This window comes from Suhomyces tanzawaensis (genome assembly GCF_001661415.1).
Source record: "Suhomyces tanzawaensis NRRL Y-17324 unplaced genomic scaffold CANTAscaffold_2, whole genome shotgun sequence".
Classification (NCBI taxonomy): domain Eukaryota; kingdom Fungi; phylum Ascomycota; class Pichiomycetes; order Serinales; family Debaryomycetaceae; genus Suhomyces; species Suhomyces tanzawaensis.
Genome location: NW_017963637.1, coordinates 1,121,217 through 1,147,071, shown reverse-complemented (window position 1 = coordinate 1,147,071; position 25,855 = coordinate 1,121,217). Strand labels below are relative to the sequence as shown.

Below are 25,855 nucleotides of genomic sequence, written 5' to 3'. Positions count from 1 at the left end.
ATCTTTCGACGTGAACCCAGGCTGTAGCAGCTCGCTGGGCCCACAGTGGGCCGCCGGGCGGCCAAAATAAGTGGTGTGCTCTGGGCAAGTGATTTCCGTGGTACAAAGAGGTGTGAGGTAGGAGGTAGGAGGTGTGAGGTGTAATGGCGTAGATTCGTTGGGTGAATAACTGATAGCCTGCGCTTAACGCCTTGCTCGAAACTCCAGACGCACCCCAGCCTACCGAGACATGCCCACCGGGCGTAATCACACTCCCTACCCCTCGTAGATGCCTCTGAAGGCCTACGGAGGGGCTAAATGCCTCGTCTGCGGCAGTCGGAATTATGTTTGTAAACCCTGCCTAAACTCCATTGCTAAACTCCAGGCGCGAGCCCACGCCTTTTTTGTGTGTCTCCGAACCCGATCCTAAATCCGCAACCAGCTTGGTGGGGCCAAAGCGGCCCAAGGGGCCCAGGCTTGGTAACGCCCGATACGCTTGCCACGCTTGCGGTGCGGTGGACACGAGTGCTTGCAGGCAATTTGCGTTGCACAAATCCCCACACTTCGGAGATTTCGAGGAGGGGGGGTTTTTCACCCGTCAGGCCACTCGGTCAGGAGTTAAGTATTGCCAGGTGGTTCACTATATAAGGGGGCGATGCCCACCAGTTCTCTTCACCTCATCAAGCACTCAAGCATCCAATCTCCCAATCCTCTACAATGTCTATCCCACAAACCCAAAAAGCCGTTATCTTCGAAACCCACGGTGGTCCATTGCAATACACCGACATCCCAGTCCCAGTCCCAAAGCCAAACGAGTTGTTGATCAACGTCAAGTACTCCGGTGTCTGCCACACCGATTTACACGCCTGGAAGGGTGATTGGCCTTTGGACGTCAAGTTGCCTTTGGTCGGTGGCCACGAAGGTGCTGGTGTGGTGGTTGCAAAAGGTGAGAACGTCCAAGGCTGGGAAATCGGTGACTACGCCGGTGTCAAGTGGTTGAACGGCTCTTGTCTCAACTGTGAGTACTGCCAGAACACCAACGAGTCCAACTGTGCCGACGCCGACTTGTCTGGTTACACTCACGATGGTTCTTTCCAACAGTACGCCACTGCTGATGCCGTTCATGCTGCCAGAATCCCCAAGAACGTGGACTTGGCCGAAGCTGCTCCTATCTTGTGTGCTGGTATTACTGTCTACAAGGCATTGAAGACTGCTGAACTCTCTGCTGGCCAGTGGGTTGCTATTTCTGGTGCCGCTGGTGGTTTGGGTTCTCTTGCTATTCAGTACGCCAAGGCCATGGGCTACAGAGTGGTTGCCATCGATGGTGGTGCCGACAAGGGTGAATTCGTCAAGTCATTGGGTGCCGAAGCCTTTGTCGACTTCTTGGCCACCAAGGACATTGTTGCCGAAGTCAAGAAGGTCACCAATGGTGGTGCCCATGGTGTTGTCAACGTCTCTGTGTCCGAAAAGGCCATGGACCAATCCTGTGAATACGTTAGACCAACCGGTACCGTTGTTCTTGTTGGTTTGCCAGCTGGCTCCAAGGTTACCGTCCCAGTTTTCGACGCTGTCACCAGATCTATCAAGGTCAAGGGTTCCTACGTTGGTAACAGAGCCGACAGTGCTGAGGCCATCGACTTCTTTGCTAGAGGTTTGATCAAGTGTCCAATCAAGGTTGTTGGATTATCTGAATTGAGTAACATCTACGACTTGATGCAACAAGGAAAGATCTTGGGTAGATACGTCGTTGACACTTCCAAGTAATCCCATCAGCTGTGGGTATTTAAAAAAATGAAAAATAAATAATATGTATGTTATTTATATGAATATGAATAAAATTGTTGAAAAATTGAAGTAAAATTGGCCCAATCTAATCATTGAAAATTACAAACGTATACCTAACCAACCTTGAAAAATCATTGATCTCGCATGGCTTGGTGCAAGAACTGTTTCCAATCAAGTGTGTATCATGCCTACATTGAGCATACGAGTCACTTATAATTACATCAAGATTCTACAATTAGCTCGTTAGCACATGTCATTAACTATAAAAGTTCACGTGTCACTAATACACTTAAAAGGCTCTGTTCAAAGGAGACAAAACTGGCTTACCCTTGTAGAATTGGATAGTCTTGGCGGCTCTGTCGGCAATACCTTCTGGGGTGAATTCAAAGAACTTGTAAAGTTCTGGACCCTTACCGGAAGCACCGAATCTGTTCAAACCAAATTGTTCGTGAGAGTACTTGCTCCATCCGAAAGTGGACATGACTTCAACAGAGATGATTGGAACACCATCTGGCAAGACAGATAATCTGTAGCTTTGAGATTGGTTGTCAAAGGTGAAGAAGTCTGGAAGAGAAACGACACCAGCCTTGAAACCTTCTTCAGCCAACTTCTTGGAAGCATCAACAGCGATAGAGACTTCGGAACCAGAAGCAACAATAATGACATCTGGGTTGTCTTGCTTGACCAAGGTGTAACCACCCTTAGAAGCGTTTTCGATAGAAGAACCTTCCAATTGAGGCAAGTTTTGTCTGGTCAAAGCAATGATGTGTGGGGTGGAGGTAGAAGAGATAGCGCTCTTGTAAGCAGCAGAGGTCTCGTTACCATCGGCTGGTCTCCACACGGAGACGTTTGGAATAGCTCTGAAGTGGGCCAAAGTTTCAATAGGTTGATGGGTTGGACCGTCTTCACCTAAGCCAATAGAGTCGTGGGTAGCAACCCAGGTGACTGGGTGGTGAGATAAGGCAGACAATCTGACGGCACCAGCAGCGTAAGAAACGAAGTTCAAGAAAGTACCACCGTAGTTCTTGTAGTTGGCACCAAAGGCGGCAATACCGTTCATGATAGCACCCATACCGTGTTCTCTAACACCGTATCTGATGTATCTACCAGAGTAGTCACCCAAACCAGTGGAAGGTGGTTGGAAGTCAACAGCTGAGGTAGTTCTAGTTAAGTTAGAAGGAGTCAAATCGGCAGAACCACCAATAAGTTCTGGCACAGCATCGTAGACGCTTTGCAAAACGATTTCAGACAACTTTCTAGTGGCAACAGCCTTGTCTTGTGGAGTGTAAGTTGGTAAATTCTTTTCCCATCCTTCTGGCAATTTACCGTCTAAACGACGTTGCACTTCAGCACCCAATTCTGGGTACTTTTGCTTGTATTGGTCGAAGGTCTTCTTCCATTCTTCGTGACCTTCTTGGTTCTTCTTGACAATTTCAGAAAGGTAGTTCTTGACTTCGGCAGGAATGGCAAAGTTTTCTTCTGGGTTGAAGCCCCACTTTTCCTTCAATTGCTTGATGTCATCAGCCTTCAATGGAGAACCATGAACACCGTGGGTACCTTGAGCAAGAGAACCGAAACCGATGGTGGTGGTCAATCTGATCAAGGTTGGCTTGTCAGTAACCTTCTTGGCTTCTTCGATAGCATTGGCAATGCCTTCCAAATCGGTGTCACCGTGAGGAACTTCAAGCACGTGCCAGCCGTAAGCCTTATATCTTTCGACGACGTTTTCGGTGAAGGCGACTTCAGTGCTACCATCAATGGAGATTCTGTTGTCATCCCAGAAGGCAATCAAGTTACCCAATTGCAAGTGACCGGCGAGGGAGGAGGCTTCGGAGGCAACACCTTCCATCAAACAACCGTCACCCAAGAAGGAGTAGGTGTAGGAGTTGGAGATTTGGACGTCGGACTTGTTGTAGGTAGCAGCGAATTGGGTCTGGGCCAAAGCCAAACCGACAGCGTTGGAAATACCTTGACCCAATGGGCCGGTGGTGACTTCGACACCTGGAACATCGAGGGCTTCAGGGTGGCCAGGGGTCTTGGAGTTCAATTGTCTGAATTGCTTCAAGTCTTCGACTTCCAAGTCGTAGCCGTACAAGACCAACAACGAGTACAAGAGGGCACAGGCGTGACCGTTGGACAAGATGAAACGATCACGGTTGATCCACTTGGTGTCTCTTGGGTTGAACTTCATTTGCTTCCACACAGCGTGGGCAGCTGGGGCCAATCCGAGAGGGGCACCTGGGTGACCGGAGTTGGCAGCAGCCACGGCATCCACAGATAAAAGACGGATGGTGTTGATGGTTAATTGATCAAGATCTTGAGACATAGCGTTACTGTTCAATTGAAGAGCCAGAAATAGTGGTGGAGGTTATTGCCACTTTATATTGGGGTGGAGTTGCTGCGCGTGGGGGCTGGGAGAGTTCCGAGGGTATGAAAGTTTTTTCTACTATGGCTGGGCGGCCGGGCGGTGGCCGACAACGGGGTTGTGGCCTGCGGGTCGAATTCCGGTCCGAACCTGGCAGTCTAGGTGTTGGGTATTAATAATGATCACGTAAATCAAGCAACAACTATTAAACACCCACTAGTTGCACTATTTTGTAATGGTGCATTGACAGGTGGGCGACACGAACCCCGTTTGTGTCGTAGCAAATGCAGTTTCTGCAATAATGTCACCGTTCTCAGCTTTTGACACCGGGTCTGGAAATTGTTGGACGCATCGCCCGTTCCGATATTTATTGTGAGAATTGGTAATCTGATAAGAAGGTCTAGGAGTTGGCGAAGGTGGAAGCGAGACGACACGTGATTCCATTCCAACGGGCCAACGGCTAGAACGGATGAAACTGTACCATAGGTAATAAATTTCAGAGGTGGATAAACAGTAATAGGTATAGATGTCTCATAAGAAGGCTGGTACTAATGATACTACACTGCATCAAAATTATGCAACAGACACTATGGATCTACAACTTGGATTTCCCTTCATGATGCCGCTCCTAGTGTCTAAAACCTTTACCGCACTCTCAAGGGCTTTACTGATGTGTCATCACAAAACCTCTACTGCACTCTGGAAACGCACTCTGGAAGTTTCTAGTCAAGTAATATTTTACTGCACTCTGGAAGGTTTACCGCAATCCGGACGCCTCTATTTCACTCTGTAACCTTTACTGCATTCTAAAACCTCTACTGCACTCTGTAAACCTTCACCCATCGCGTAAACATTTCCTGGCAAGCCATAGTGTGTCACCGCAAGGCCTCTACTGCACCTTGCATCTACCGCAACTGTAAATCATTACTGTCCTTTACCTCTACCTTACATGTCATGGCCTAATATATATTCGTATTCACATAAATGAGCACCTACTCAGGGTCCTCGAACGGACTTCTTTCACCACTGCTGATGGAACGTGCAGGCGCTGGTCTGGCAGGGGCGCGTGGCTGGATAGCAGGCGGCTCATCGATCTCCACGTTGAGCATGATCGAGCCTGCCCCTGTGGCCACGCTTTCGTGCGAGCGAGGCTCGAGATGGAGGATTTCCAACGGTATTTCCTCTGGGTGGTGTTCTCCGTCGCGACCAATGTCCAACAAGATCTCCCTATCTTGGCGCACGCTGTCGGGCTGCTGGGCGGGCTTTCTTACACTGGTGGCACGGGTGATCTCGCCTATGTCGGAGTCCACGTCCGAGTCGTCAGTCTCGTCGTTTTCCTGGATGACAAAGCTGGTGTTGGTGAGAACCGCGTTCGTGGTGGGGTGGAAGTCGGAGGTGGTGCTGTGCACGCTGCTGGTGTAGGTGTACCCATCCAGACCCTTATCCTTGTGGTCATCTCCATCGTCCTCGTCATCTTCGTCGGTGATGTCATCGTCTTCGTCCTCTTCCTCTTCCTCGATCTTGTCCACATTCACCAAGCGCGGCTGGGCCTTGATGGCAGTCATGGTTCCCGGCTTTTTCTCGCCAGCAACCGCGCCTGCTGTAGACATGTAAGTGGTGTTTTGGCTGTGGTTGTTGGCTCTCATCACATCGCCAATAATCGACGCGTTTTCAATGGTGTCCAAGTCGGAGAAGATGGAGTTCGTCTCGTACGAGTAGATGGACCTGGTGTTGTTCTTGGTGGGCCTGACGGTAACTCCCGGAATGTACGCAATCGGTAAGATATTAGATGCGTTGGTCGTGGAGATGGAGGTGGCCACCGAGTTTCTATTAGTTCTATCGAGGTAAATCTCGTTGGGTATGCCGCTGCTGGCGTTGGCCTGGGCAACAATCATCTTCTGTCTCGCTCTTCTCTGAGCAGTCTCCTTGTTTCTTCCCTCGCCCTTGGCATACCTGGTCTTGGGTCTGGTGAACGACTCGTACGAAGACAATCTCCGTCTGTTGTATGCGTTGGTGGCGGTCTTTCTCTGGGATGGGGCCGAGTCGTTTCCGCGCGAGCCGCTGCCGCTGGTATCTGTGCCAGCGGTAGAGTGGATGTCTGTGTCTGTCTGTACTCCAAACTCGCTGGAGTCATCTCCTCGGCCTGCTTTCTCCATCATCACATCATCGTCCCCCAACAACACTGGGTGTTTCTTGCGATACACGTATTTATAGTAGAGGAAGCCTCCAATAAGGCCCAACACCACCAACGCTCCTATAACACCACCAACGATACCCCCAACTGGGGTGGATTTGCTGGATGAACCTTCTATACGTGTGCAGAAGGTGGTAGGACACGAATGACAGGTTTGAATCTGGGTTTGACACTGCTCGTTGGAGGCACATTTGGGACACGCGGGAAGGGCTGACGGACACTGGATACACCCTTGGCCGTCTGGAGCAGATGAAGACTCCTGCGGCCCGTCTCTGGCGAAGACTCTCACCCTCGAGTACTCGACAGTGGTAGGAATGGGCATGATATTGGTTGTTGTGCTCACGAGTTGTGGCGACGGCGGTGTCTCTTAGGTTGTAGGCAAGGTATGGCTTTCCTTAGCCGTGGGTATTGTAAAGGTAGGAAGAACTGGAGATCCAGGAAAAGTTTTTGAGTTCAGGTAGGCTGATGGTAGATGTGGGAAGTTAATAATTTATCCCTGGCAGGTATTACGTAACCGATCTGAAACAAATATGACGATCCCAGAACTACGAGCACAAAGGAAGATGTGGGCAGGCCAGACGACGCGGAGCAAAGTGTAGCGGCTAGTACGTAAGGGAGAACGGAACCGGAGATCAGTAGGTTGGGCTAGGCCCCTGGGCTGAGCAGTCACGTGGACGCCCCATCTCCCCTGCGGTATATGCAGTTCCCGAGGGAACCACAGGGGGCCTACAGTTGGCAGTTTGGGCACTGGGCCTACCAGCGCTGACGGACCTATGCTGGACAGAATCCGTTTGGATTGAACAGCTCGCTAGCTGAAACATTTGACAATAGCATTGTGATTCCCGAGCTTCCTGGGCCTGACTGGATCTGCTACATTTTCAGGTGAAACTACCCGTTGCGGTAGGAAAAACTACGCGGTGCGTGTGAAATAGACGTGTATTGGAGATGTAGCCCCAGCGCCGTACGTACCGCGCCAAAGCGTGGGTGGCTCTGACGAAGAACGAGAATAGTTTATTATTGGCTTTTACGTGCTCGTAAACTTTTGTAGGTTATATTGCTAAATTACATATGCTGTATGCCAGATCACAATGACTCCCTCAAGTCAGCGGAAAACTTGTAGTTTTCCCTTCTTCTGGTCAACCACGTCTTTTCGTAGTCAAAATACTTATAGTTTTCTTCTCTGTCGTCAACCTCGTTGGCATCCTGCTCTTCCTCGCGTTGAATTACAGACATGGATCTGTTCTTGCCGCCATTCTTGTTGTCCTTCAAGAACCACTGCTTGAACTCTTTGTGGAACACCCACCCTCTTCTCGTCAATTCCTTGACTGCGTTGTGCTTGGCAAAGCTGTCAGCACCATCGCTGTAGTAGAAACAGAAGAATAAGGTGTCGTTGTCGAACTTGCGCATGATATGAGATGAGTTTAACTCATACATTGGTTCCTGAGGATAGTCGATCGACGACGGATGAATATTCACAGGATTGTATTGTCTTGGCTTTTCGGCATCAAACGAGTCTGGACAATTCAATAGCGAGGTCTCCAACAACTGGCTTATGTTTTGGAATGGTAATGGATTTTGCAACCTTGACTGCGAAATCATCGACAATCTATTCACAGTGTCTGCGAATCCCCCAGCTTCTCCAAGTATGCTTGGCAGCTGTGATTGAGATCCGGATTCAGTGAAATTTTGGGCCACGCCCACTGGTGGGTTCACCTGTTGACTTTCTTCGGAACTCTCCTCTTCCTTCTTGTCCTTTTCGCTCAACTTCGCACCGGTGGCTTCAGGTGAGCTCGAAGATGTTATGTTATCCAATCCAGGTGGATTCTTGGGAGCCGATGAGGCAGCTTGTTGTGCAGCCTTAATGACATTGGAATATGAGGTAGCAGGGTTCAATGGTGGAGGGTTAGCTGCTGGGACAATTGCGGGCCTCACCTTTTTAGTTGGAGTTCCGTGTGTTGGGGTGGATGATTCCTTGACTGGAATTGCAATTGGTGGCTTTGATGTTACAGGCACTTGCTCTTTTGTTACATTCGAAGCTGCAACATTTCCATTTCCGTTAGTGCTTGCGGCAGAAGAGGGAGGTGTGCCGTTTGAAATGTTGGCAGCCAATAATTCAGGACCTTCCACAGCCATTCTAGCCAAAGAACCTTTCTCCAACTCGTCGTCACCGACCTCCAATTGATCATAAAAGTCATCATACTCCACATAATCTTCGTCTTGATTATTCTCTACGTAATAATCCAAATCGTCCTTAATATCATCAATCTTTTCAGGGTTCAAGGTTTCATTATCCAAATTTTCCAAGATTGTTTCAAGTCTGTCCAAATGTCCCTTGTTTCTTTCAATTTTGTATTTCACGTCGTCTATGCTTGATTGTGCTGTGTAGGATCCCTTGGTCTTCTTCAGTATGCTCAATTGACTTATTTCTGCATCCAAATCATTGTTTTGTTCAGTAAGCTGTTGGATTATATCGGAGATATAATCATAAGACTCCTGTGTCTTGGAATTGTCGGTAAATCGTCTTTTTGATTTTTGACTTTGCAACTCCAATCCTTCATTGGAGAATTGTTTGATTTTGGAGGACTTTTCAAGATCCTTAAACTGGTCCATGGCATGCTCGATCTTGGTACGGTTCTCCTGAAGCAAATTCTTATCCAACTTTATACTGCTATCTCCAAGCCAGGTTTTCAATTGATCTCTCAGTCTTTGTAACTTTTTGATTTCTTTCTTCAAATCACTCTCCAATTTTTCCTTTTGAGAGCTAATCTCGGTGGTCAACAACTTCTCGTGAATATCATCGAACACAGACAACCCTTCGGCGATCTTCTTGTTCGTCTTATCGAACTCCTGTTGGAGTTTTCGGGCACTCATGCTGAGGTTGCTAGTATGGCGGGGATGCTGGAATTAGTCGATTAGTTTGGTAAATTGATGGAAAATCTATATTCTTCTGCTGATCCAGAAGGTACCTAGAAATGATTCTGGGACTTGTTTGCTTTTTAATAATCAGATACTCCTGGTCACTGGTTGATAGTAGTTCGTTGGTCTCCTTAGAAAAAAAGAAGTGTTCGGGCTCAAATTTACTACGTGAAGGAGATTACGCGCTTTGACAGGAACAGTATAATCAGATACTAGTGACACATTGCGGGCTGACAAAGGGCAAAGAAGTCGAGGTGAGACTATGTGGCGGCTCTCTTGCTTATGCTCATTTAGATAGCCTGTTTTGCAAGTAATTTCCGGCGTTCTATTCCTATTTATTCTGCCTATAGGAACTCATATTCGAGTCAACTATGTAGAAATTGGCAAAATTGCTCTATTTTGGCTTATGGACAGTTGATACCACTAAGAGGACTCCAGTAGCTCCGGAGAAAAATAAGGGGGTAAAATAAGGATATGTAGAAATGGGCACATTACAATCACGATTCTGAAATGAGTCTGTTGACAAATAGCAATTCACCGAGGCAAACTAGACTTAATTCAAGTCCCCAACCTCCTGCTTCAAGAACTCCTCGCTGAAGTGGCTCAATTGTTGGAAGTTGACCTCAAACCCATCGTTACCTCCGTAATATGGGTCGGCAACCACCTTTGCAAACGCAGAATCCGTTCTCCACTTTCCGAACATCTCAACTACAGCCTTGCTTTCTCTTGGCTTGGAGTATAGCAAATCAGACTTGTTGGACTCATCCATTGCAATCACATAATCGAAGTCCTTGAAATCAGATGGCAGGATTTGTTGAGCAGCGTGGTTGACAGGAACTCCATGCTTACGGCAGGTTTTGGCAGACCTATGATCTGGCGATTGGCCAATGTGCCACCCACCAGTCCCGAAAGAGTCTATTCTTTTGAAGTAGGGAGAGTAACCAAGCTCGTTCACCTTGTGCTTGAAGATTGCTTCGGCCATAGGTGAACGGCAACTTTAGGTTAGTATGGTTCGTGTTGGTACTATCTTCACACATACATGTTACCCAAGCATACGAAGGCCACCGAGATCTGCTTGTCTTTAGAGTCAAATAAGGGTGCCATTTGGTATAAGTCTCACTGAGGGATTTGGATCCAGTTTGTGAGTGAAATCAATCAGTCGCACTACAACAGTTACTAAGAACATTATTAAGATTATACAAGGAGCAAAAGTCTATAGCACTTCATACTAGAGTCTTTAGAACAAACTGGCACATAAATTATTGGATGATGGACACAACAAAGTCCTTCCACTCATCAAAACCCACTGGTTCATACATGAAATCGTGGTCGGAACCTTCCACCTTAAGTTTCTTTTCGGAGAATAAATTGTCAATGTCGTCATTATCATCAACCATGTCTATGTCCCTCTTGATTCCGATCGAGGAATCCTTGGCTGATTGAGAAGCTTCATCCACAGCCATCTTGGTACAGTTTTCAATCACATCTGTAGACACCAACTCTCTAATGCTATCTACTTGTCTAAAAGCAGAAGTTATGGCCGCGGGTCTAATTTCACAAGTCCACTCACCGGAATTGGATGCTGGCGATAAAGGTGACTTAGCTGTCTTACCGTTGGTGATCAATGGTGATGTTGTAGTAGATTCAGTAACCGTGACCGCTTTATCCTTCATCTCGGCAAGTGAATCATCTAATTCTAACAAGTTTGCCAATGAAGCATAGAAAAACTTTTCAGGATCAGAGTTAGAAAGTTCTCTTCTTTTGGCCGCCTTCGAGTCCGCTTTACTATGCGTAAAAATGTCTGCATCAGTCGTTGGGATGGGTGCTGCAACAGAATTCTTAATAGTATAGTTTGGCGATTGACCAGTTGGTGTGTTTTTGTTACTCTGCGTTTGGCCAACTTGAGGGGTAGCAATACTGTTGGGAGTTTTGATTGCATTGGTCAAAGCACCAGGCGAAGCTGCAGTTCCAGCTGGAGTAGGGATGCTTCCGACATTAACCGGTCCCTTGTTGGAACCCTTGCGTCTAGCAGGTGGATTTGGAGTCTTCTTTGCTTGTGGTGCTGGGGGCTTAGGTTGCTTTTGTGCAGCATGTGGCCCACCAGCTGGTGACATTTGATTACCCATCAAAGGTGAAACGTTTGAGTTCGGAATCATAGGACTGCTATTGGCATTTCTTTGTTGGAAGTTATTGCCCTGGTTAGGAGGAGCAACCGATGGCCATGCATTATTTGGACCAAGATTCACTTGAGCTTGTTGATTGCCTGGCATTGGAATTTGACCTCCAGTTGGAGGTCCTGTGAGACCCCCTAAGAATTGGCCGTTGGTGCTTGGTGGCACGGGACCTTGGTTCTGTGCAACTGGCTTCGCTTGATTCTGAGGCTGGCCTTGATTACCTTGACCCTGTTGGTTCTGTAATTGCTGTCTTCTCAAACTAAATTGTTCCTTCACATAATCAAAATATTTCTGATATTGCGAACGTAACTTTTCCAACAAATCAGGACCAGCTAAGTAAATACCCCTTTGAAGATTTTCCATAATATTCTTGGTCATATATTTCATTTGAATCAACCTTTTAGTCCCTTCAGTAATCTTTGTGAGAATAAAAAAGTAGCTGATTATGTTGTCGACATTGGAATATTGTTGTGCAATCTTCACCATAGTCTCACGTACCTTAGTCTTCTCTTGGGCAGACAATAAAGATGTAACATCCTTCAATACCACATTATTCCTCGAAACTTCCTCAAGTAATTGCCTCAACCTCAACTTCATATCATCAGTCAACTGTGGTAAGATGGCCGCAATAGAGTTCCTGGCATTCAAGCGATTAGCCTGATCATTTTGCTGACCTTGTTGATTTTGTTGGTTTTGTGAGTTTTGAGGTTGTGTTTGCTGCAGCTGCTGTTGTTGTTGTTGCTGCAGCTGCTGTTGAGAATTCATGTTGGAATTACTTTGAGGAGGTATGACATTGGCAAAATTTGCGTTAGGATTCATTGCATTGGTATTATTCATTTGCATCTGATTCATAGGGCCGCCTCTTTGTGCCATCAAAGGAGAAGACAAAGTATTCATTTGTACCTGTGACTTCATTGCGGGAGTTTGGCCCATATTCATATTTCCCATCATTGGCAGCTGCTGCTGAACAGGATTTGGCATTTGTGATTGGGGGATTTGCTGATTTCCTGGAACTTGCAGAGATTGTGGAATCTGCTGGCCCATTTGATTTTGGGAGCCATTTGGTTGTGGCTGCAGGAGTCTTTTTTGATTCATAGCTTGATTATTCATCACAGGACTTCCACTGTTAGCTGTGGCAAGACCATTTTGCTGCTTCCACAATTGTGTCTTCTGATGGAGAATATATTTCCTAATAAAACTTTCCTTCTGGGTTTGATCCAATGTAGTTTGAATTCCTCTATTACCCTGAACTCTACTCAATAAAGTCATGGCATCAGCACTATACTTCATTATATCCTGCTGAGTAATTTGGAAATTTGGTGGTTTAGGTTGGCCTGCCTGGTTGCCGGACTGTTGGGGATGTGATTGCTGGGTCTGTGGTTGTGGAATCAGCTGGGGAACAGGAATCGTAGATTGCTGAGTCTGTTGTTGAGGTTGCATCATTTGCTGAGGATTTTGGCCTGCCATACTATTCCTTTGTTGCATTTGTCTTTGCAAAAACTGCTGCTTCTGTTGCGGGGTGAGGTTATTGATATTAAATCCCATATTGTTCATCACCGGGGTATTGTTATTTGAGTTGACCAGTTGATTAAGTGGAACATTGGGATTACCCTGCTGTTGCTGAGTTTGTTGCTGCTGCTGCTGTTGTGGTGGTTGTTGTTGCTGAGGTTGTTGCTGAGGAATTTGTGGGCCATTAGGGTTTTGTTGACCCATACGTTGTTGGTTTTGATTGAGCTTTTGTTGATGCTGTTGGCGAATGGCCAACTGCAAATGTGTGTTGTGAATTTCCTTGATTAATGGCATGGCAGAAGCAGGGATAATCTTCTTTTGATAACAATCAAAAACCTGAGTCCAAGTAGTTACTCCAGCAGGGATATTGGGTATTTTAGACAACAAAGCGGGGGGAATAGGCGCATTTCTGATCAGATTACTAATTTGTTGAATCTGTTGGTGTGTCGTCTGTAAGTTGGACAGGTTATCATCCATGGTCTGAGTAGGCTGGGAAACCGGCTGTGGTGCCTGCTGCTGCTGCTGCTGCTGTTGTGGTACCTGAGGTGGCTGCTGCTGCTGCTGCTGCTGCTGTTGCGGTTGTTGCTGGTTACCAGGGATGTAATTGTTTCTCATTTGCGCCTGGATTTGAGCAGCGGATTGTTGTCTTGCTTGTGCCTGTTGCTGAAGAAAGTTCATGTTCTGAGGCTTCATCTTCTGCTGATTCTGAGACATATTTGGACCAGCTTGGCCCTGAATAGAGCCTGCACGAGCGTTGACCATGTTCAGCTGTAATTGTTGTTGCGGGGGTTGGTGTTGTTGTTGCTGTTGCTGCTGTTGCTGAAGTGGTTGCGCCATTTGCTGGGATTGGCCCTGAGCCTGCTGAGGCATGGGTGCACCGTTTCTGTTGTTCATGTTTGTCCTCAACTGCTGGATCTTCTGCTTGATGAGCCTGAGGTACTCGTCTCTGCTTTGCGACTTCATGAAGGTGTATTTCTCGAATTCCTGGGCAATGGTGGCACCTCTCTGGGCGTCGTAGTTAGCACCCTGCATGTCACGAAGGGTGTTAGAAAGGATCTGGACCACCTTTTGCCGGTCAGAGACGGCGTACATGGAGTGCCAGGAATTCATCCCTTGGGGTTGATGCATATTATTCATGATGACAGAGGAGATGAACAGGCGAGGGCGAGTGGAAGAAGGGGATTGCTAGCAGGCAGGATGGTATGGTATATATGCTGGATAAGCAGAACAGAATAGCGAGTTGGACAATAAGGACGCACCCTGGATCGGTCGGTAGGAGGGGAGCGAGCACTTGGTAGTGAGGAGGCGGCTTCGAACGGATCACAGAGGGGGCCTGTGAGGATTCGAGCAGAGCGGAAGGTGTCTCGAGTAGACAAGTTCTAGGCGTAGATGGAAAATTGCCCACTTCCAAAGAACCACAGTGATAGACAAATGACGGCAGAAAAGTCAGGATCACTTGGAGCGAAAAAACAAAAGTACACAAAAATTGGATTAGCGACGGTGGGGGTAATTATTACGTGAGCCTGCAGAGGGGTCAGATGCGGAGGAGGAGAGAGGACGAGTGCTGGGGAGGAGGGCCTGGGGCCACGAGGGAAGGACAGCGACCGGGAGGGCTTGCGGAGGGCCCGCTGGCAGGCAGCGAGCGGCAGCGACGGAGGTCAGGAGCGTCACGTGACCTCTCGGGTGGTGGTGGTGGCTTACCCGTCAAGCCACCAAGCCCTGGGTGGTAACGGAGTTGTCTCGCTTGCCGTGTGGTACCCCGTGATCCGACGCCTCCCTGTTCGCACGCTAGTAGCTCTGCGCGCCGTACCAGCCAGCCGAGCTCCGCTATTGTCCTCCCTAAACTAGCATGCACTCTAATGTATATTTAGCAGATCATGAAACCACCAGGCGCGCGAGCCGCTCATCAGCCGTTCCTCGGCTGCGCAGCCAGGCGTTGCTTCGCCGCAAGTGTTCCCAAGATATGACCTCTGCACCAAAGAGGCGGGGACCCGAAGCCACCCTGCGAATTACGGCAGGTATCGTCTCGTGCGATGCACCTCGTGCTACTCTCGTGGAGCCCTAAACGAGCAGTTATTTGTGCAATTTCGCTAGTGGGTGCGAACTCGGCCTCCGGCATTTCGCCAAAGATAAGCCTACTAAATCTTACAACAATAGGTTATACGTTATACGTTTCCTAAAATACCCTTTGCCTAGACTTGGGACTAGAATAAGATGCATACAGCGTGAGTCTACCTGATATTGAATCGTATATAGCAATATTGGTTAGTCTACATACATAATTGTATTGTATATAGCCAAAATAGCTGCAGGCTTTGCGTTTACTTGCCTACATTGCTTGAAATGATGATGCTATTGTATTTAAAATCCACTCTTCGTAATATATTGTGTTGGCTCTCCCGATACTGCCATGGTATTGAAAACCGCCTTTCGCAAGACTTGAAACTGTCGAAATCATGGAAAAGACAGTTCTCTCCGCAATTTGCTATCCCTGGTCTATACAGTGGTGTAGGTTCTCTTTATTGCCCTCTTTTCCTCGTACTCCCTCTGTTCAGCCTCGTCAATGAACTCGGTTTCATGGGTAAGCTTCCATTGTTGCTTGACAAACTTGAGTCCCTGGGTGTTCACTCCCAACTGGTCCGCAGTCTTGGTCAACGACCCCCTCAACTGCTCCTTCACCTTCAACAACTGGTTCTTGATCTTGGGGTCCTTCTGACTCACCAACTCCCGGGCATTGGAACGCACAACAAAGAACAAGATCTTACAGATCAACGACATGTACACCACGTTGGCAGTGACGTTGTCACTGTTGGTCCAGATCTCGATGAATCTCAACAACTTGAGCGAGTACGAAAATGGCAACACTAACAACGCATCGTCCAACTGGGCAGCCCTAATCTTAGTAACCACGCTCAACACGTACTCCTGGCCTGACATCTTGAACGCCATCAAAATGGCATTGGGTGTAGGCTTGATGGGGGCATCGCTTGATTTCTTTTCTTGGTAGCTCTTCAAATGGTCTTCGTACACCTCGTTGGCCTCGACATCTTCAATCCCTATGTCCATGGCTTCCATCAACTTTTCTCCCGCCTTCAACGACTCGACGGTTTGCTTGGAGACCTTGGTGGCCTCGTCGTTATCTTCATCCTCGTTTTGATCATCCACAGTTTGGGCACGGGGATCATCCTCCAACGATTCAAGTAAGGTCTCTTCGTAAAGCTGATCCATTTCCTTTTCTCTCTCTTCTTCAAGGAATACTTGGTCATCACTGGCTCCCCAAATTCTGATGGAATGATCATGCGATGTAGATACCATAAATGACCCATCAGTGCTAACACACAAGCACCAGACTTCCGATTGATGTGCTGGTAACTTTTGAACGCACTCGAACTTGTCACCATCCCAGTATTTGATCAAACCATCCTTACCAGACGAGAAAAAGTTATGACTTTCGGGGATAAATCTGACATTCATGATGGAGTCTTGATGAGCAAAGATTGACTTGTGGCAATCACCAAAATCTAACCCCCAGATCTTAACGTTCTTATCCGCAGAAGAGGTGATTATCAACTTGCTGTCATCCGAGATATCGATAGACAAAACCGGTAACTTGTGTCCATATAAGGTAAGGAATAATTTTAATGAATCAAAGAAAACAACTTGAACATTGTTGTTTAATAAAGATACCGCCAAATATTTAGCATCTGGTGAAATCTTAACGCATAAGACATCTTCATTTAATTCCAATGTTTGGTTATGGACAAACGTCAACCTTGACACAGTGGTACGTGATCCAGGGATCAATTCTTGTTCAACCTTGAAATTCCAGAACTTGACAGACTTATCGTTACCACCAGTGACTAAAGTCTTTCCATCAGGAGTCAAATCCAATGACCAAATTGCTGATCCGCTATCTTCGTCCTTAGATGATCCAGAATCGTGAGCCTTTTCCACCCTATCAACCAAAGAAGAGGTGGCCAAATCATACAATTCTAAATCACCATTCTTGAACCCAACTACCACCAATGTTCCACCTGGCAAAAACTTACAACATAATGCGTAGCCACCTTCTAAGGTGAAAGTTCTGATGACATTTGTGGTCTTGATATTCCAGATTTTTAACTCGCCATTAGATGCAGTCGCCAATAACTTGTTGTCAGAGGAAAGATCCATAGCTCTGATATCAGTTCTGTGACCCAATAAGTCAATTGAATGTTGCTTGACAGAAGTAATTTCATTTGGTTGTGCTTTTTTGATCAGTTCAGGAACAGTAATGTTATGATATTCAATACTGTTATTAATCAAAGAAACCAATAAGTCTAATTTCTTTGAAGATGATTGAACCCAGGTACAAGATTTGATTTTGGAGGCAGTTCTTAACGTGGTGAATGGGGTAATCATCATGCTGATTTCCGAGTCGGTCAAGGATTGTAAGATCTCATCATCCTCATACCCCTTCTCTTTCAATCTTTTCGTTCTCTTTGCAATACCCTTTTTTATTTCTTCTTCACTTCTGACCCTGAAGATCTCAATAGTTCTATCAGCATTTTGTAAGTAGAATAGTTGGACTGTTCCCGATGAAGTCTTCAAATTTCTGAATTCAATCTCATTGCACCTGGACTTCGATTGCTTCTCGAATTGGCCTCTCTCCTGAATCTTTTGTTGATCAGGTTGGCTGAGATCCACCAGCCAAACTTTAACCTGGTCTCTATTACCATTGGTAATCACCAAGTCCTTGGAGCTATTTATCCCCATACCCCAGCAGTCATTAGAGTGGGCCAAATGGGTTTCCACACATTGTTGACTCTTTAATTCCCATAACTTGATAAGCCCGTCCTTGGATACACTCAAAATGTAGTCCTCCAAGTCATCAGTGATCTCAGAGGTTTCGTGTTCAGAAAGGAAAGTCAAACCTGTAATTTGTCCCTTATGTCCCTTGAGTTTGAACAAACCTTCTTCACCCACCAAATCCCACATGATAATACTGGAATCAGCAGAACCAGACACCAATCTGGTACCACTTCTATCAAATTTAAGTATACTGATGGCTGATTTGTGACCTTGGAAGTTGATAAGCACGGAACTTGATGTTATGTCCCAGACTTTGATGGATCCATCCGCATGGCCTGCAGCAACAAGGTTGGATTGCTCATGGTGTGCTAAATATGTGATTGGAGATGGAGCTTGGGACGTGGATGCATTCGAGGCTCCTGGAGTTAACCCATCTCTTATTCTGGAAACTATCTCTCCAGTCTTGATATCCCAAATGAGCATTTCCTCCAAACCTGAAGAGATGGCTCTTCCGGCGGATTTTGAATTTTGAGTCTTGCTTGGTGGAAGCCACACTATGTTGGACAGCGAGGCAATTACACCAAAGCATTTTTCCTGTTCGTAACGATCATATGACTTGACCATTTTGATGTAGTTGATGATATCGATTTTTTCAAGCTCATCTAGAAATTTCCGATGGGCAATAGCCGGTCACGTGTGGGTGCAAAAAGTTGCAACAGTGAAGAGCGAGCATAAGTTTGGTAGCGAGTAGTCAGACATCAAGCTACATACTAGGGAGAAATTTCATCACAGAGATAAGAGTTCGGATTTCAAGCCAGTCTCTTTGGATCTACTAAAAAAATCTTAAATAAGGCCACTCAACAATTGGACTACTAAAATATGGAAAAGTCTGAGTTGTTAAACATATAAGGAGACTATTAACGAATGCGACGCAAGCAAGTTCAAATTAAAACTTGTTATCTAATTGGAGTAGAAATGCATGTGGTATTAGGGCAATAGACTGTGTATAGTACAAGATGAATTACTGCTCCCGTGGAGAAACAGTGGCTGTAGTAGAATATATTTGTACTCTTCAGTTCACTAGATCCACCAGTCTATTAAAGGGCCAAAGCCCCAAACACAAGGAAGACAAGTGGGAAGGTGTAGACAGATAATCCAGTAACTGGTGCATTATTCTTCTTGGGCTTGTCACTGCTGGAAGAACTAGCCGAAGCAGTGGACGAAGATGATGATGAAGACGAAGAAGAAGTCCTGGTTGAAACGGCACTGGAAGAAGCTTCAGGCGCTTCTCTAGACCCGCCAATCCAACAATATTCTTGGAAACATTTCTGACACTCATCGGATTGCTTTTCTCCCAATCTTTCTTGTGCTCTTCTAATGATTGCACATCCAACACAGGTGGCCCAGTTGGTATCATCAGTTAAGTTAGCTCTACTGGCCACTTCAAAACCGTTTTGAATAAGCCCAAATTTGTCATCATCATCGTAAGACATCTTGAAAGTCGAGGTATTGGAATCATACGAATGTCTAGTGTTTGCAATGTAAACCACCAATGGAATATCAGTTTCATTAAGATCTGGATTGTCATGATACTGTAATAACCCAGTTAAGTTGGCAGCATCACATCCAAAAAACAAAGGCTTAGAAGCCAACTTATCATCCATGAACTCTTTTGAAGTAGGGGTGTACGGGAAAGGACTGCCACGACCTTGCGCAGAGAATTGTCTTTGATAGGTATGAGCAGGAGAAGAACCATTAGGCCAGTTGTCCTTGGTGTCACCCGAATTATCAAAACCAAATATCACATCGACACCTCTAGCCTGTTGAATTAAGGGATAAAATGGAACATTCTGTTGATCTTCGCCACCATCTACCAAGTAGAGGGTCTCGTTGCTGACGATGGCTGTACTTCCAGCATGCTCAATGTCCATGAATGGATTTGGATCATAAGCTGCGATATCAACCGATGCATAACTCAATCTTTGAAGAATCGAGTTAAGAATTGTTTTCAATGCACCGTTTAAATCGGTTGAACCTAATCTTAAAACTATCTGGTTGAAGATGGACGAAGAGGTTCCCATGATGAAGCCGGCATTATCAAAATTGACAACGCATGCATCCGTTGCGTTTGGATTTCCTTTGCTCAATTCTGTACCAATGTACTGGACATCACTGAAACTGTTCAATGAAGGATCCCAAGAGCCCAATTCGTAAGGGTTGATCTCCACGACGGTAGAGTTGACATTTATAATTTGGGTTCCAGGGGTCCTTCCATCAGCAATCACTATTGGGAATGGCATATCGTGGCTTTGAAAACTTGATAAGTTACGGATACTGGCCCAGGTTACGTTTTCACCACCACTTGAGTCATTGAAAAATTGGTAAGACAAAGCTCTTCCCCAGATATCAGTAACAGAAGTATTGAACCCCATATCTGACTTTGCCAGAATGGACCTTCTAATACCAGTATAGTATTCGATTGTTTTGACTAAGTTTAGACCGTTTGGGTTGAAAATGGAATCTTCCAAGTTCCACAAGTTCAGGTCTCTAGCAATGATATCCTTGACCGATAACCAGTCATTTAAAACCATCAGTCCGACTAACCAATTTCCTCCTGAAAGACCCACCAAGTATGTGGAAGCCTGGAGAAGTCCTCCCAATCCATGGTCGTTTGCATCGTCGAATCTGTCGTCAAGGGACAAGACCTGTCCGGCACCATTCAACATGGCACGGTAGCCACCTCCACTGAAAGCCAAACCAATGGTGATATTTTTGGTTTTGGAGTAATTTTCCACGAATGATTTGGCATCGAAGTCGGAAAGCTTGGCCCTATCCGTCAAGAAATCGATCAAGTTCTCGTTAGTTTGTTCGTGTCTTTTCTGGATGTATTCACGCTCTGGCTTGGAGATATTGGTGGCTTCCCTGATAATGGGCTCGGATGGACAGCTGGTGGTGTAGGGCTGATAGGCGTTTCTGGATCCTATGTTTAAGTTTCCGAAGCTATCAGCAGATGGGGAGGCGCTGGAGGAGTCGGAGCTGGAGCTGGAGCTGGAGCTGGCACTGGAACTGGCACTAGTGGAGCTGCTGCTGTCTTCCCAAGGCCACTGAAAGGCGCCTGCTTGTGCAAGCAAGAAGAGCACTAGCCAGAACTTCATGGATGTGCAAAGGGTATGAGTGGGGGATAGCAAGGGATCAAGGATGGAGTTGATGGGCGCTTATGTGCCTGGAAGTATATTTAAGGTCTCTACGAAGTCTGGGTGGTGTACTATTGTGGAGGTGATGGTTAGATTTCCTATTGTCTATTTGGAGAACTGTTAGCAACTCTTCGCGCAGCGAACCCGACTATTGCTGGCCTCTTATATTAATAAAAAATGCACCCCAGACAGCAGAAGCTTCTTGATTGCTTGCGAAGGACGGATACTACCGAGCAATCGCCGAAAGCCATGCTACCATGGTGAAGACTAGCAGTTAATTGGGCTTAATGGAGCAGTTTACGTCATACCCCACTGAGACTACCCCATCCTGGTTGGGACCCTCGCGAGGCCAGATGCCCGATTAGGAAGTTAATTAGTGAGGAAAACTTCCGAAATTGGCATGTGAACAATCAATGCTTTCCTGTCTTGACCTTGCAGGCCCAGTGTTGGTACATTCTAGTGCCTAGTGGGGCTACTGTAACTCATCAAAGGGATGGGCTGGGTTGGCGATGAGCAACCAAGCCGGTGCAGGTCTGTTTCTCCGAGGCATCGGAGAATCGAAGTACGTTTCTGTCTATTCTAAACTATCTATTATATCTAGGCTTGTTGGGCAACTCCGCCAAGCAAGCTCGCCTACTCTCTTCTCGTACCCTTGATGACAATTGGGATCATTCCTCCAGTACAAATGGTGAACTGTCTATGACCCAATGCCAAGATGAAGGCACGAATAACCCCGGCATGTGAAGTGGTCGAGACAAAGGTATTCTCGTGGGCCAAGACTCTGTCGACAACGGTGTCCTTGACATCGTCCTCGAACACCTCCTTGAGCAAATCCATCACTCTGAAACTTTGCTCGTGCAACTTCTCACGGTAATCGTCCTTGTACAACTGGTCTTCCTCTGGGTAGTCCTCAGGGATGACGAAGTCGGGAAATCTTTGCGCAATCACAGTACGGGTCGATCTCTTGTCGCAGAGGTTGCGACCAAGACGTTCTCTGATGGTCTCTCTCACCAAAGGTCTAGGTTCTTTGGGCTTGATGCCTGCCCACGTGTACACCAAAGTTTGGCTGGATCTTTGCATGGGGGAAACGTAGAACTTCGAGGGCAAGGGACACCCTTCAGCGATTTCCTGCTTCCAGGCTGCGTTGTTTTCTTTGGCCTGATTGATCCCAAGTTCAGTAAGTTCGGGATCTGGCCCGAAAACAATTTCGCCGTCTGTTTCCATGCTATGCCATTTACGGTCCCATTCTTCAACACCATACTTCAGGACACAGACGTTATGGTACCCCTGGCCATGACGGGCGAAAAAGACCAACTTGTAACTCTCGTTGGGTCCCGCAGCCTTGTTCAATTGGAACAATTCTTCCTTGATCTGGGCCCATGGCTTGGCTCTTCCAAAATGTTCCAATCCATGGTTGAAAGTACGGTCATCAGTTGCATCGTCCGACTGTCTGAAAAAACCTGGAACAACCTCATACGTCCAAGGGAAATTCAACCTGCCATTGCCATCCCTGGAGTCTTTGATGGCGGCGTACTTCTCACGGTATACTTGCTCTTCAGCAAGGTCTCCATGTGCATCGTCGTAGTCGTTCTCGGTTGGGATCAAAAGCGACATTATCTATACTATTATTGGTTGGTTATGGAGGACGGACGAATCTATTTAACTCCCGGAGCTGAACGACCTCGAGGTTGCATTTTTCGGTTGTGTTTTCGGACGACTGCAAAACGTGAGTCACTTAAGAAGGTCAAAGCGAGCTGAGTAACCCAACCATTATTCCAGGTCAGGTGACATCCATGGAGCAGCCCAGGTTTAAGAAATCTACAATAATTAAAATCAATACTTTAATATAAAACGACAAAATCAAACGTAACAAAGACAAGCTCCTATGGGAACGTCCCAATGGACAGTAGTATACATGACATTAAGGAAGGTGATGGGATTAGGTCTTTCTGGAAGGCCCCGATTTGAAGTCAGGCTTGAAATCAGGCTTCTTGGCCGATCCCTTCTTGATCTGGAATTTGGTGACAAGAGGAATGTGATCAGATGGGAAGTGTGCACTAGGAATACCAATCAAGTGGCTGGTATACTCTTCATCAACCTTACCTAACAAACCTTTAACCTGTAAGGTAGGAGTGGTGTACCATATATAATCAATAGCGTCAGTGAAACCTGGTGTGAAGTTGGTGAAGGGAAGCTCACCAATGGAGTCGTACGCAGACTTCATCTTGAATGGATGGCGGAATCCTTCGTCTGTAAACTTTCCGTAGTCTCTGCCCTCCAAATCTTCATGCTTCGACACTGCACCTGTAGAGAATAATTGATGCACAGCACTTCCAATCTGAGAATTGAAATCTCCACATACAATCAATGATGCGTTCTTCACTTCTTCAATGGAATTAGTGTGATGGTATTTCTTCAAGATCCCTTGCATTTCTTCCAATAAGATACCGACTTGCAATGCCTTCACATCATTATATGCGGGATCCCAGTGTAAATGAGTATTCGCCACAGCAATCTTTTCACCAGTACTAGTATGTTGTAAGAAAGTGATTAATGCAATGTTGTCCTTGTTCATAAATCTGTTGAACAAGTCCTTGGTCTTTTTGTACTTATCTGAGCCCATGCAAACACTATTGTATTCAAAGTTCTGCTTTTGAATCAATGTGAACTTATTCGTACGGTAGAATGTGGCACACCCATCAACTTTCTTCGAATCAATTTCGCTCATAGTCTTAGAACGAGTTTTACTGAAGAAAACTCCTTTGTAGCCCTGTTCTGCCAAAAGTGGAACCCAAAACTCACTGAATGTTTTGGTTTCAACTTCTTGCATACATAAAATATCACTTCCAAAGCCCAATATCTCTGCTTGCAAAGTATTTCTTCTGTATTCCCATTCCAAAGCCCAAGAAGGTGTAAACTTGTACATCTTGGGGGTAGCATAGTGTTGACATAAGGTATTGTAAGAAACCATAGTAAAAGTATCAGGTTCGTGGGTTTCATTGGTATAGGCCGCTTGGTTGGTAATTGGGTCAATAACCTCACCATCATCTTCTAATAGTAACCAGTCTCTTGGCTTTGGTTTACCCAAGGTTGTGGAATCTCTCAAATAGGAAATCAACTCCTTAGTGCCTTTTTCAGAAAGTAAGTTGGCTAATTTTATATCCATTGGATTTCCCTCAACACCCAAGAAGAGCAATTCAATCAAGTTACCAAATTCAAGTGGCAAAGTTTTGATATTGTTATCAAACAAATAAAGATATCTTAAATTGTAACACAAACCTAACTCCGCTGGTACTTCACTTATTCTATTATGAGATAAATCCAAGGTTCTCAAACTTCTCAACTTACTAATAACTGGGGGAATAACAGTCAACCTGTTGTTATTCAAGTACAACGATTCCAAAAAGTCGTACTGGAACAATTTGGGGGACATGTTCAGTAAACCTTGACCACATAAGTCCAATTGGCACCATAATTGTTTTCCCTGAGTCTTTTGTCTCATTCTTTGTTCTTCCTGAATATGATCTTCATCCAAGTCTTGTGCCAATTTTTTGTTATGTAATAATGCAGAAGTGGTGGTTGGCGTAGTTGCAGTTGCACTGTTAGCCTTCTTGGCCTTCTCTTGTTCTTCTAATGCCGCAATGATCGTTTTGGTCGCATCAATTAAGCTAACTGATTTGATTTCATTATACGGATTCTTGTTTTTTCTAGAGTTTGAGGCATACTGTCTGGCATAGTAATGAGGAATGTTCGCATTTCTCGATAATTGACATAATTGTTGTTGATGTTGCCAGTATACAGTGTTTGGGTTTTCCACATTAGTTGAATTTAACTTTTGAGCAGGAACCTGCTGTTGTTGGGCCTGTTGCTGGGCCTGTTGTTGCTGAGCTTGTACTGCTGCAGCCTGTTGATTGAAAAACTGCTGCTGAATGTGAGGTGGTTGACGTGGAAGTTGTTGCTGCAGTGGTGGATATTGCAGGGGCAATTGGCCCTGTTGCAGTTGAGGTTGAGGTTGCTGATATGGTTGCTGCAATTGCAGGCCTGAAGCCAGGTTTTGTTGCTGGTTCTGCTGAAATTGAGGGAAGAACTGCTGTTGCAATTGTGGTGGTTGTGCTCTCTGATAGTTGTTCTGGTACAAACCTTGGCTCAACGAATCACCATACGAATCACTCTGTTGGTTAAACTGGCCAGCAGCAAGAGACCCTGTAGGCTGCAGTTGAGAGCCTTGTTGCAATTGTTGCAACAAAATCTGTTGAGCTTGAAGGTTTGCCTGAGATTGTCCTTGAACTTGTGCCTGTTGATATTTGTTGTTAAGATTCATCTCTATACTTATTTGTTTGGTGTACCCAATCTTAATTTGACACACTCCAGGATATGCTTCATTCGAGATAAGTGCAGAAGTAATAGTGTTGTTCGAATCACGAATCTGGCTTTGCCTTCGCTATAAGGAATTCTAGTCTCAACGAAGAAGTTAGCGTCTGGCTCCTAATTTCGGGATGATGATTTTAAAATGGAGAGAAACCTCTTGGATATCTCCAATGTGATGTATTTCCTGTGTGATTGATGTAGCTTTCGACGTTGTCTGGTTGAATGATTTGTCCTGTTACAAGAGGAAGTTTTTTTTTGGCCAACAGTATTGGGTCCCGCACGAAAACCCTGATTGCTGCTAAAGATTGTTAGTACAACTAGGAAGTTCGGGAGCGCACTATGCATGTACCATAACTCCTCCATATTGGCAATTCCTTTTAGCCCTTGATCTCAAGGCAGTTTGTCCCTCTTTCGGAGAAATTCATTCAATTCAGTTAATTGTACTTGATTGGACAACCTTTTGGAAATCCACCAATAAACCATACAGAGCTTGGCTAAAACCAACAAGAAAGTAAGCCAAAATGGATATAGTTCAAAATGAAAATAAAGCTGCATAATCTATATCTTATCTATTTGGTTG

The 25,855-nt window shown here is 45.8% G+C and overlaps 10 protein-coding genes across 10 annotated transcripts; 1 reads left to right on the top strand and 9 right to left on the bottom strand.

The window, feature by feature from the left end:
- Positions 1-696: 696 nt before the first annotated feature.
- On the top strand, positions 697-1,743 carry ADH2 (alcohol dehydrogenase; the record flags this gene model as incomplete). Its single annotated transcript, XM_020209345.1, has 1 exon — positions 697-1,743. The coding sequence occupies one exon, from the start codon at positions 697-699 to the stop codon at positions 1,741-1,743; it is 1,047 nt and encodes a 348-aa protein (XP_020066077.1).
- A 310-nt stretch (positions 1,744-2,053) lies between these two features.
- TKL1 (transketolase) lies at positions 2,054-4,090 on the bottom strand (the record flags this gene model as incomplete). The annotated part of the gene is made up of 1 exon (XM_020209386.1): positions 2,054-4,090. The coding sequence occupies one exon, from the start codon at positions 4,088-4,090 to the stop codon at positions 2,054-2,056; it is 2,037 nt and encodes a 678-aa protein (XP_020066076.1).
- Positions 4,091-5,121: 1,031 nt separating this feature from the next.
- Positions 5,122-6,645, bottom strand: OPY2 (Opy2p; the record flags this gene model as incomplete). The annotated part of the gene is made up of 1 exon (XM_020209700.1): positions 5,122-6,645. One exon carries the CDS (start codon positions 6,643-6,645, stop codon positions 5,122-5,124), a length of 1,524 nt encoding a protein of 507 aa, XP_020066075.1.
- A 761-nt stretch (positions 6,646-7,406) lies between these two features.
- NOT5 (CCR4-NOT core subunit) lies at positions 7,407-9,194 on the bottom strand (the record flags this gene model as incomplete). Its single annotated transcript, XM_020209571.1, has 1 exon — positions 7,407-9,194. The coding sequence occupies one exon, from the start codon at positions 9,192-9,194 to the stop codon at positions 7,407-7,409; it is 1,788 nt and encodes a 595-aa protein (XP_020066074.1).
- Positions 9,195-9,792: 598 nt separating this feature from the next.
- Positions 9,793-10,343, bottom strand: LTP1 (tyrosine protein phosphatase; the record flags this gene model as incomplete). The annotated part of the gene is made up of 2 exons (XM_020209450.1): positions 9,793-10,234; positions 10,279-10,343. The coding sequence occupies 2 exons, from the start codon at positions 10,341-10,343 to the stop codon at positions 9,793-9,795; spliced, it is 507 nt and encodes a 168-aa protein (XP_020066073.1).
- Positions 10,344-10,498: 155 nt separating this feature from the next.
- On the bottom strand, positions 10,499-14,059 carry MED15 (Med15p; the record flags this gene model as incomplete). Its single annotated transcript, XM_020208470.2, has 3 exons — positions 10,499-11,520; positions 11,584-12,130; positions 12,206-14,059. The coding sequence occupies 3 exons, from the start codon at positions 14,057-14,059 to the stop codon at positions 10,499-10,501; spliced, it is 3,423 nt and encodes a 1,140-aa protein (XP_020066072.1).
- A 1,106-nt stretch (positions 14,060-15,165) lies between these two features.
- Positions 15,166-18,343, bottom strand: DIP2 (snoRNA-binding rRNA-processing protein). The gene has a single exon (XM_020207371.1). The coding sequence runs from the start codon at positions 18,335-18,337 to the stop codon at positions 15,419-15,421; it is 2,919 nt and encodes a 972-aa protein (XP_020066071.1). The 5' UTR covers positions 18,338-18,343; the 3' UTR covers positions 15,166-15,418.
- A 467-nt stretch (positions 18,344-18,810) lies between these two features.
- On the bottom strand, positions 18,811-20,868 carry PLB5 (Plb5p; the record flags this gene model as incomplete). The annotated part of the gene is made up of 1 exon (XM_020209490.1): positions 18,811-20,868. One exon carries the CDS (start codon positions 20,866-20,868, stop codon positions 18,811-18,813), a length of 2,058 nt encoding a protein of 685 aa, XP_020066070.1.
- Positions 20,869-21,540: 672 nt separating this feature from the next.
- CANTADRAFT_47080 (uncharacterized protein) lies at positions 21,541-22,521 on the bottom strand (the record flags this gene model as incomplete). The annotated part of the gene is made up of 1 exon (XM_020209425.1): positions 21,541-22,521. The coding sequence occupies one exon, from the start codon at positions 22,519-22,521 to the stop codon at positions 21,541-21,543; it is 981 nt and encodes a 326-aa protein (XP_020066069.1).
- Positions 22,522-22,846: 325 nt separating this feature from the next.
- On the bottom strand, positions 22,847-25,228 carry CCR4 (CCR4-NOT core exoribonuclease subunit; the record flags this gene model as incomplete). Its single annotated transcript, XM_020206574.1, has 1 exon — positions 22,847-25,228. One exon carries the CDS (start codon positions 25,226-25,228, stop codon positions 22,847-22,849), a length of 2,382 nt encoding a protein of 793 aa, XP_020066068.1.
- Between the last annotated feature and the right edge of the window lie 627 nt (positions 25,229-25,855).

Excerpts from the sequence above, each read along its gene's own strand:
- DIP2 (XM_020207371.1), bottom strand. The coding sequence starts at position 18,337 with ATGGTCAAGTCATATGATCGTTACGAACAGGAAAAATGCTTTGGTGTA.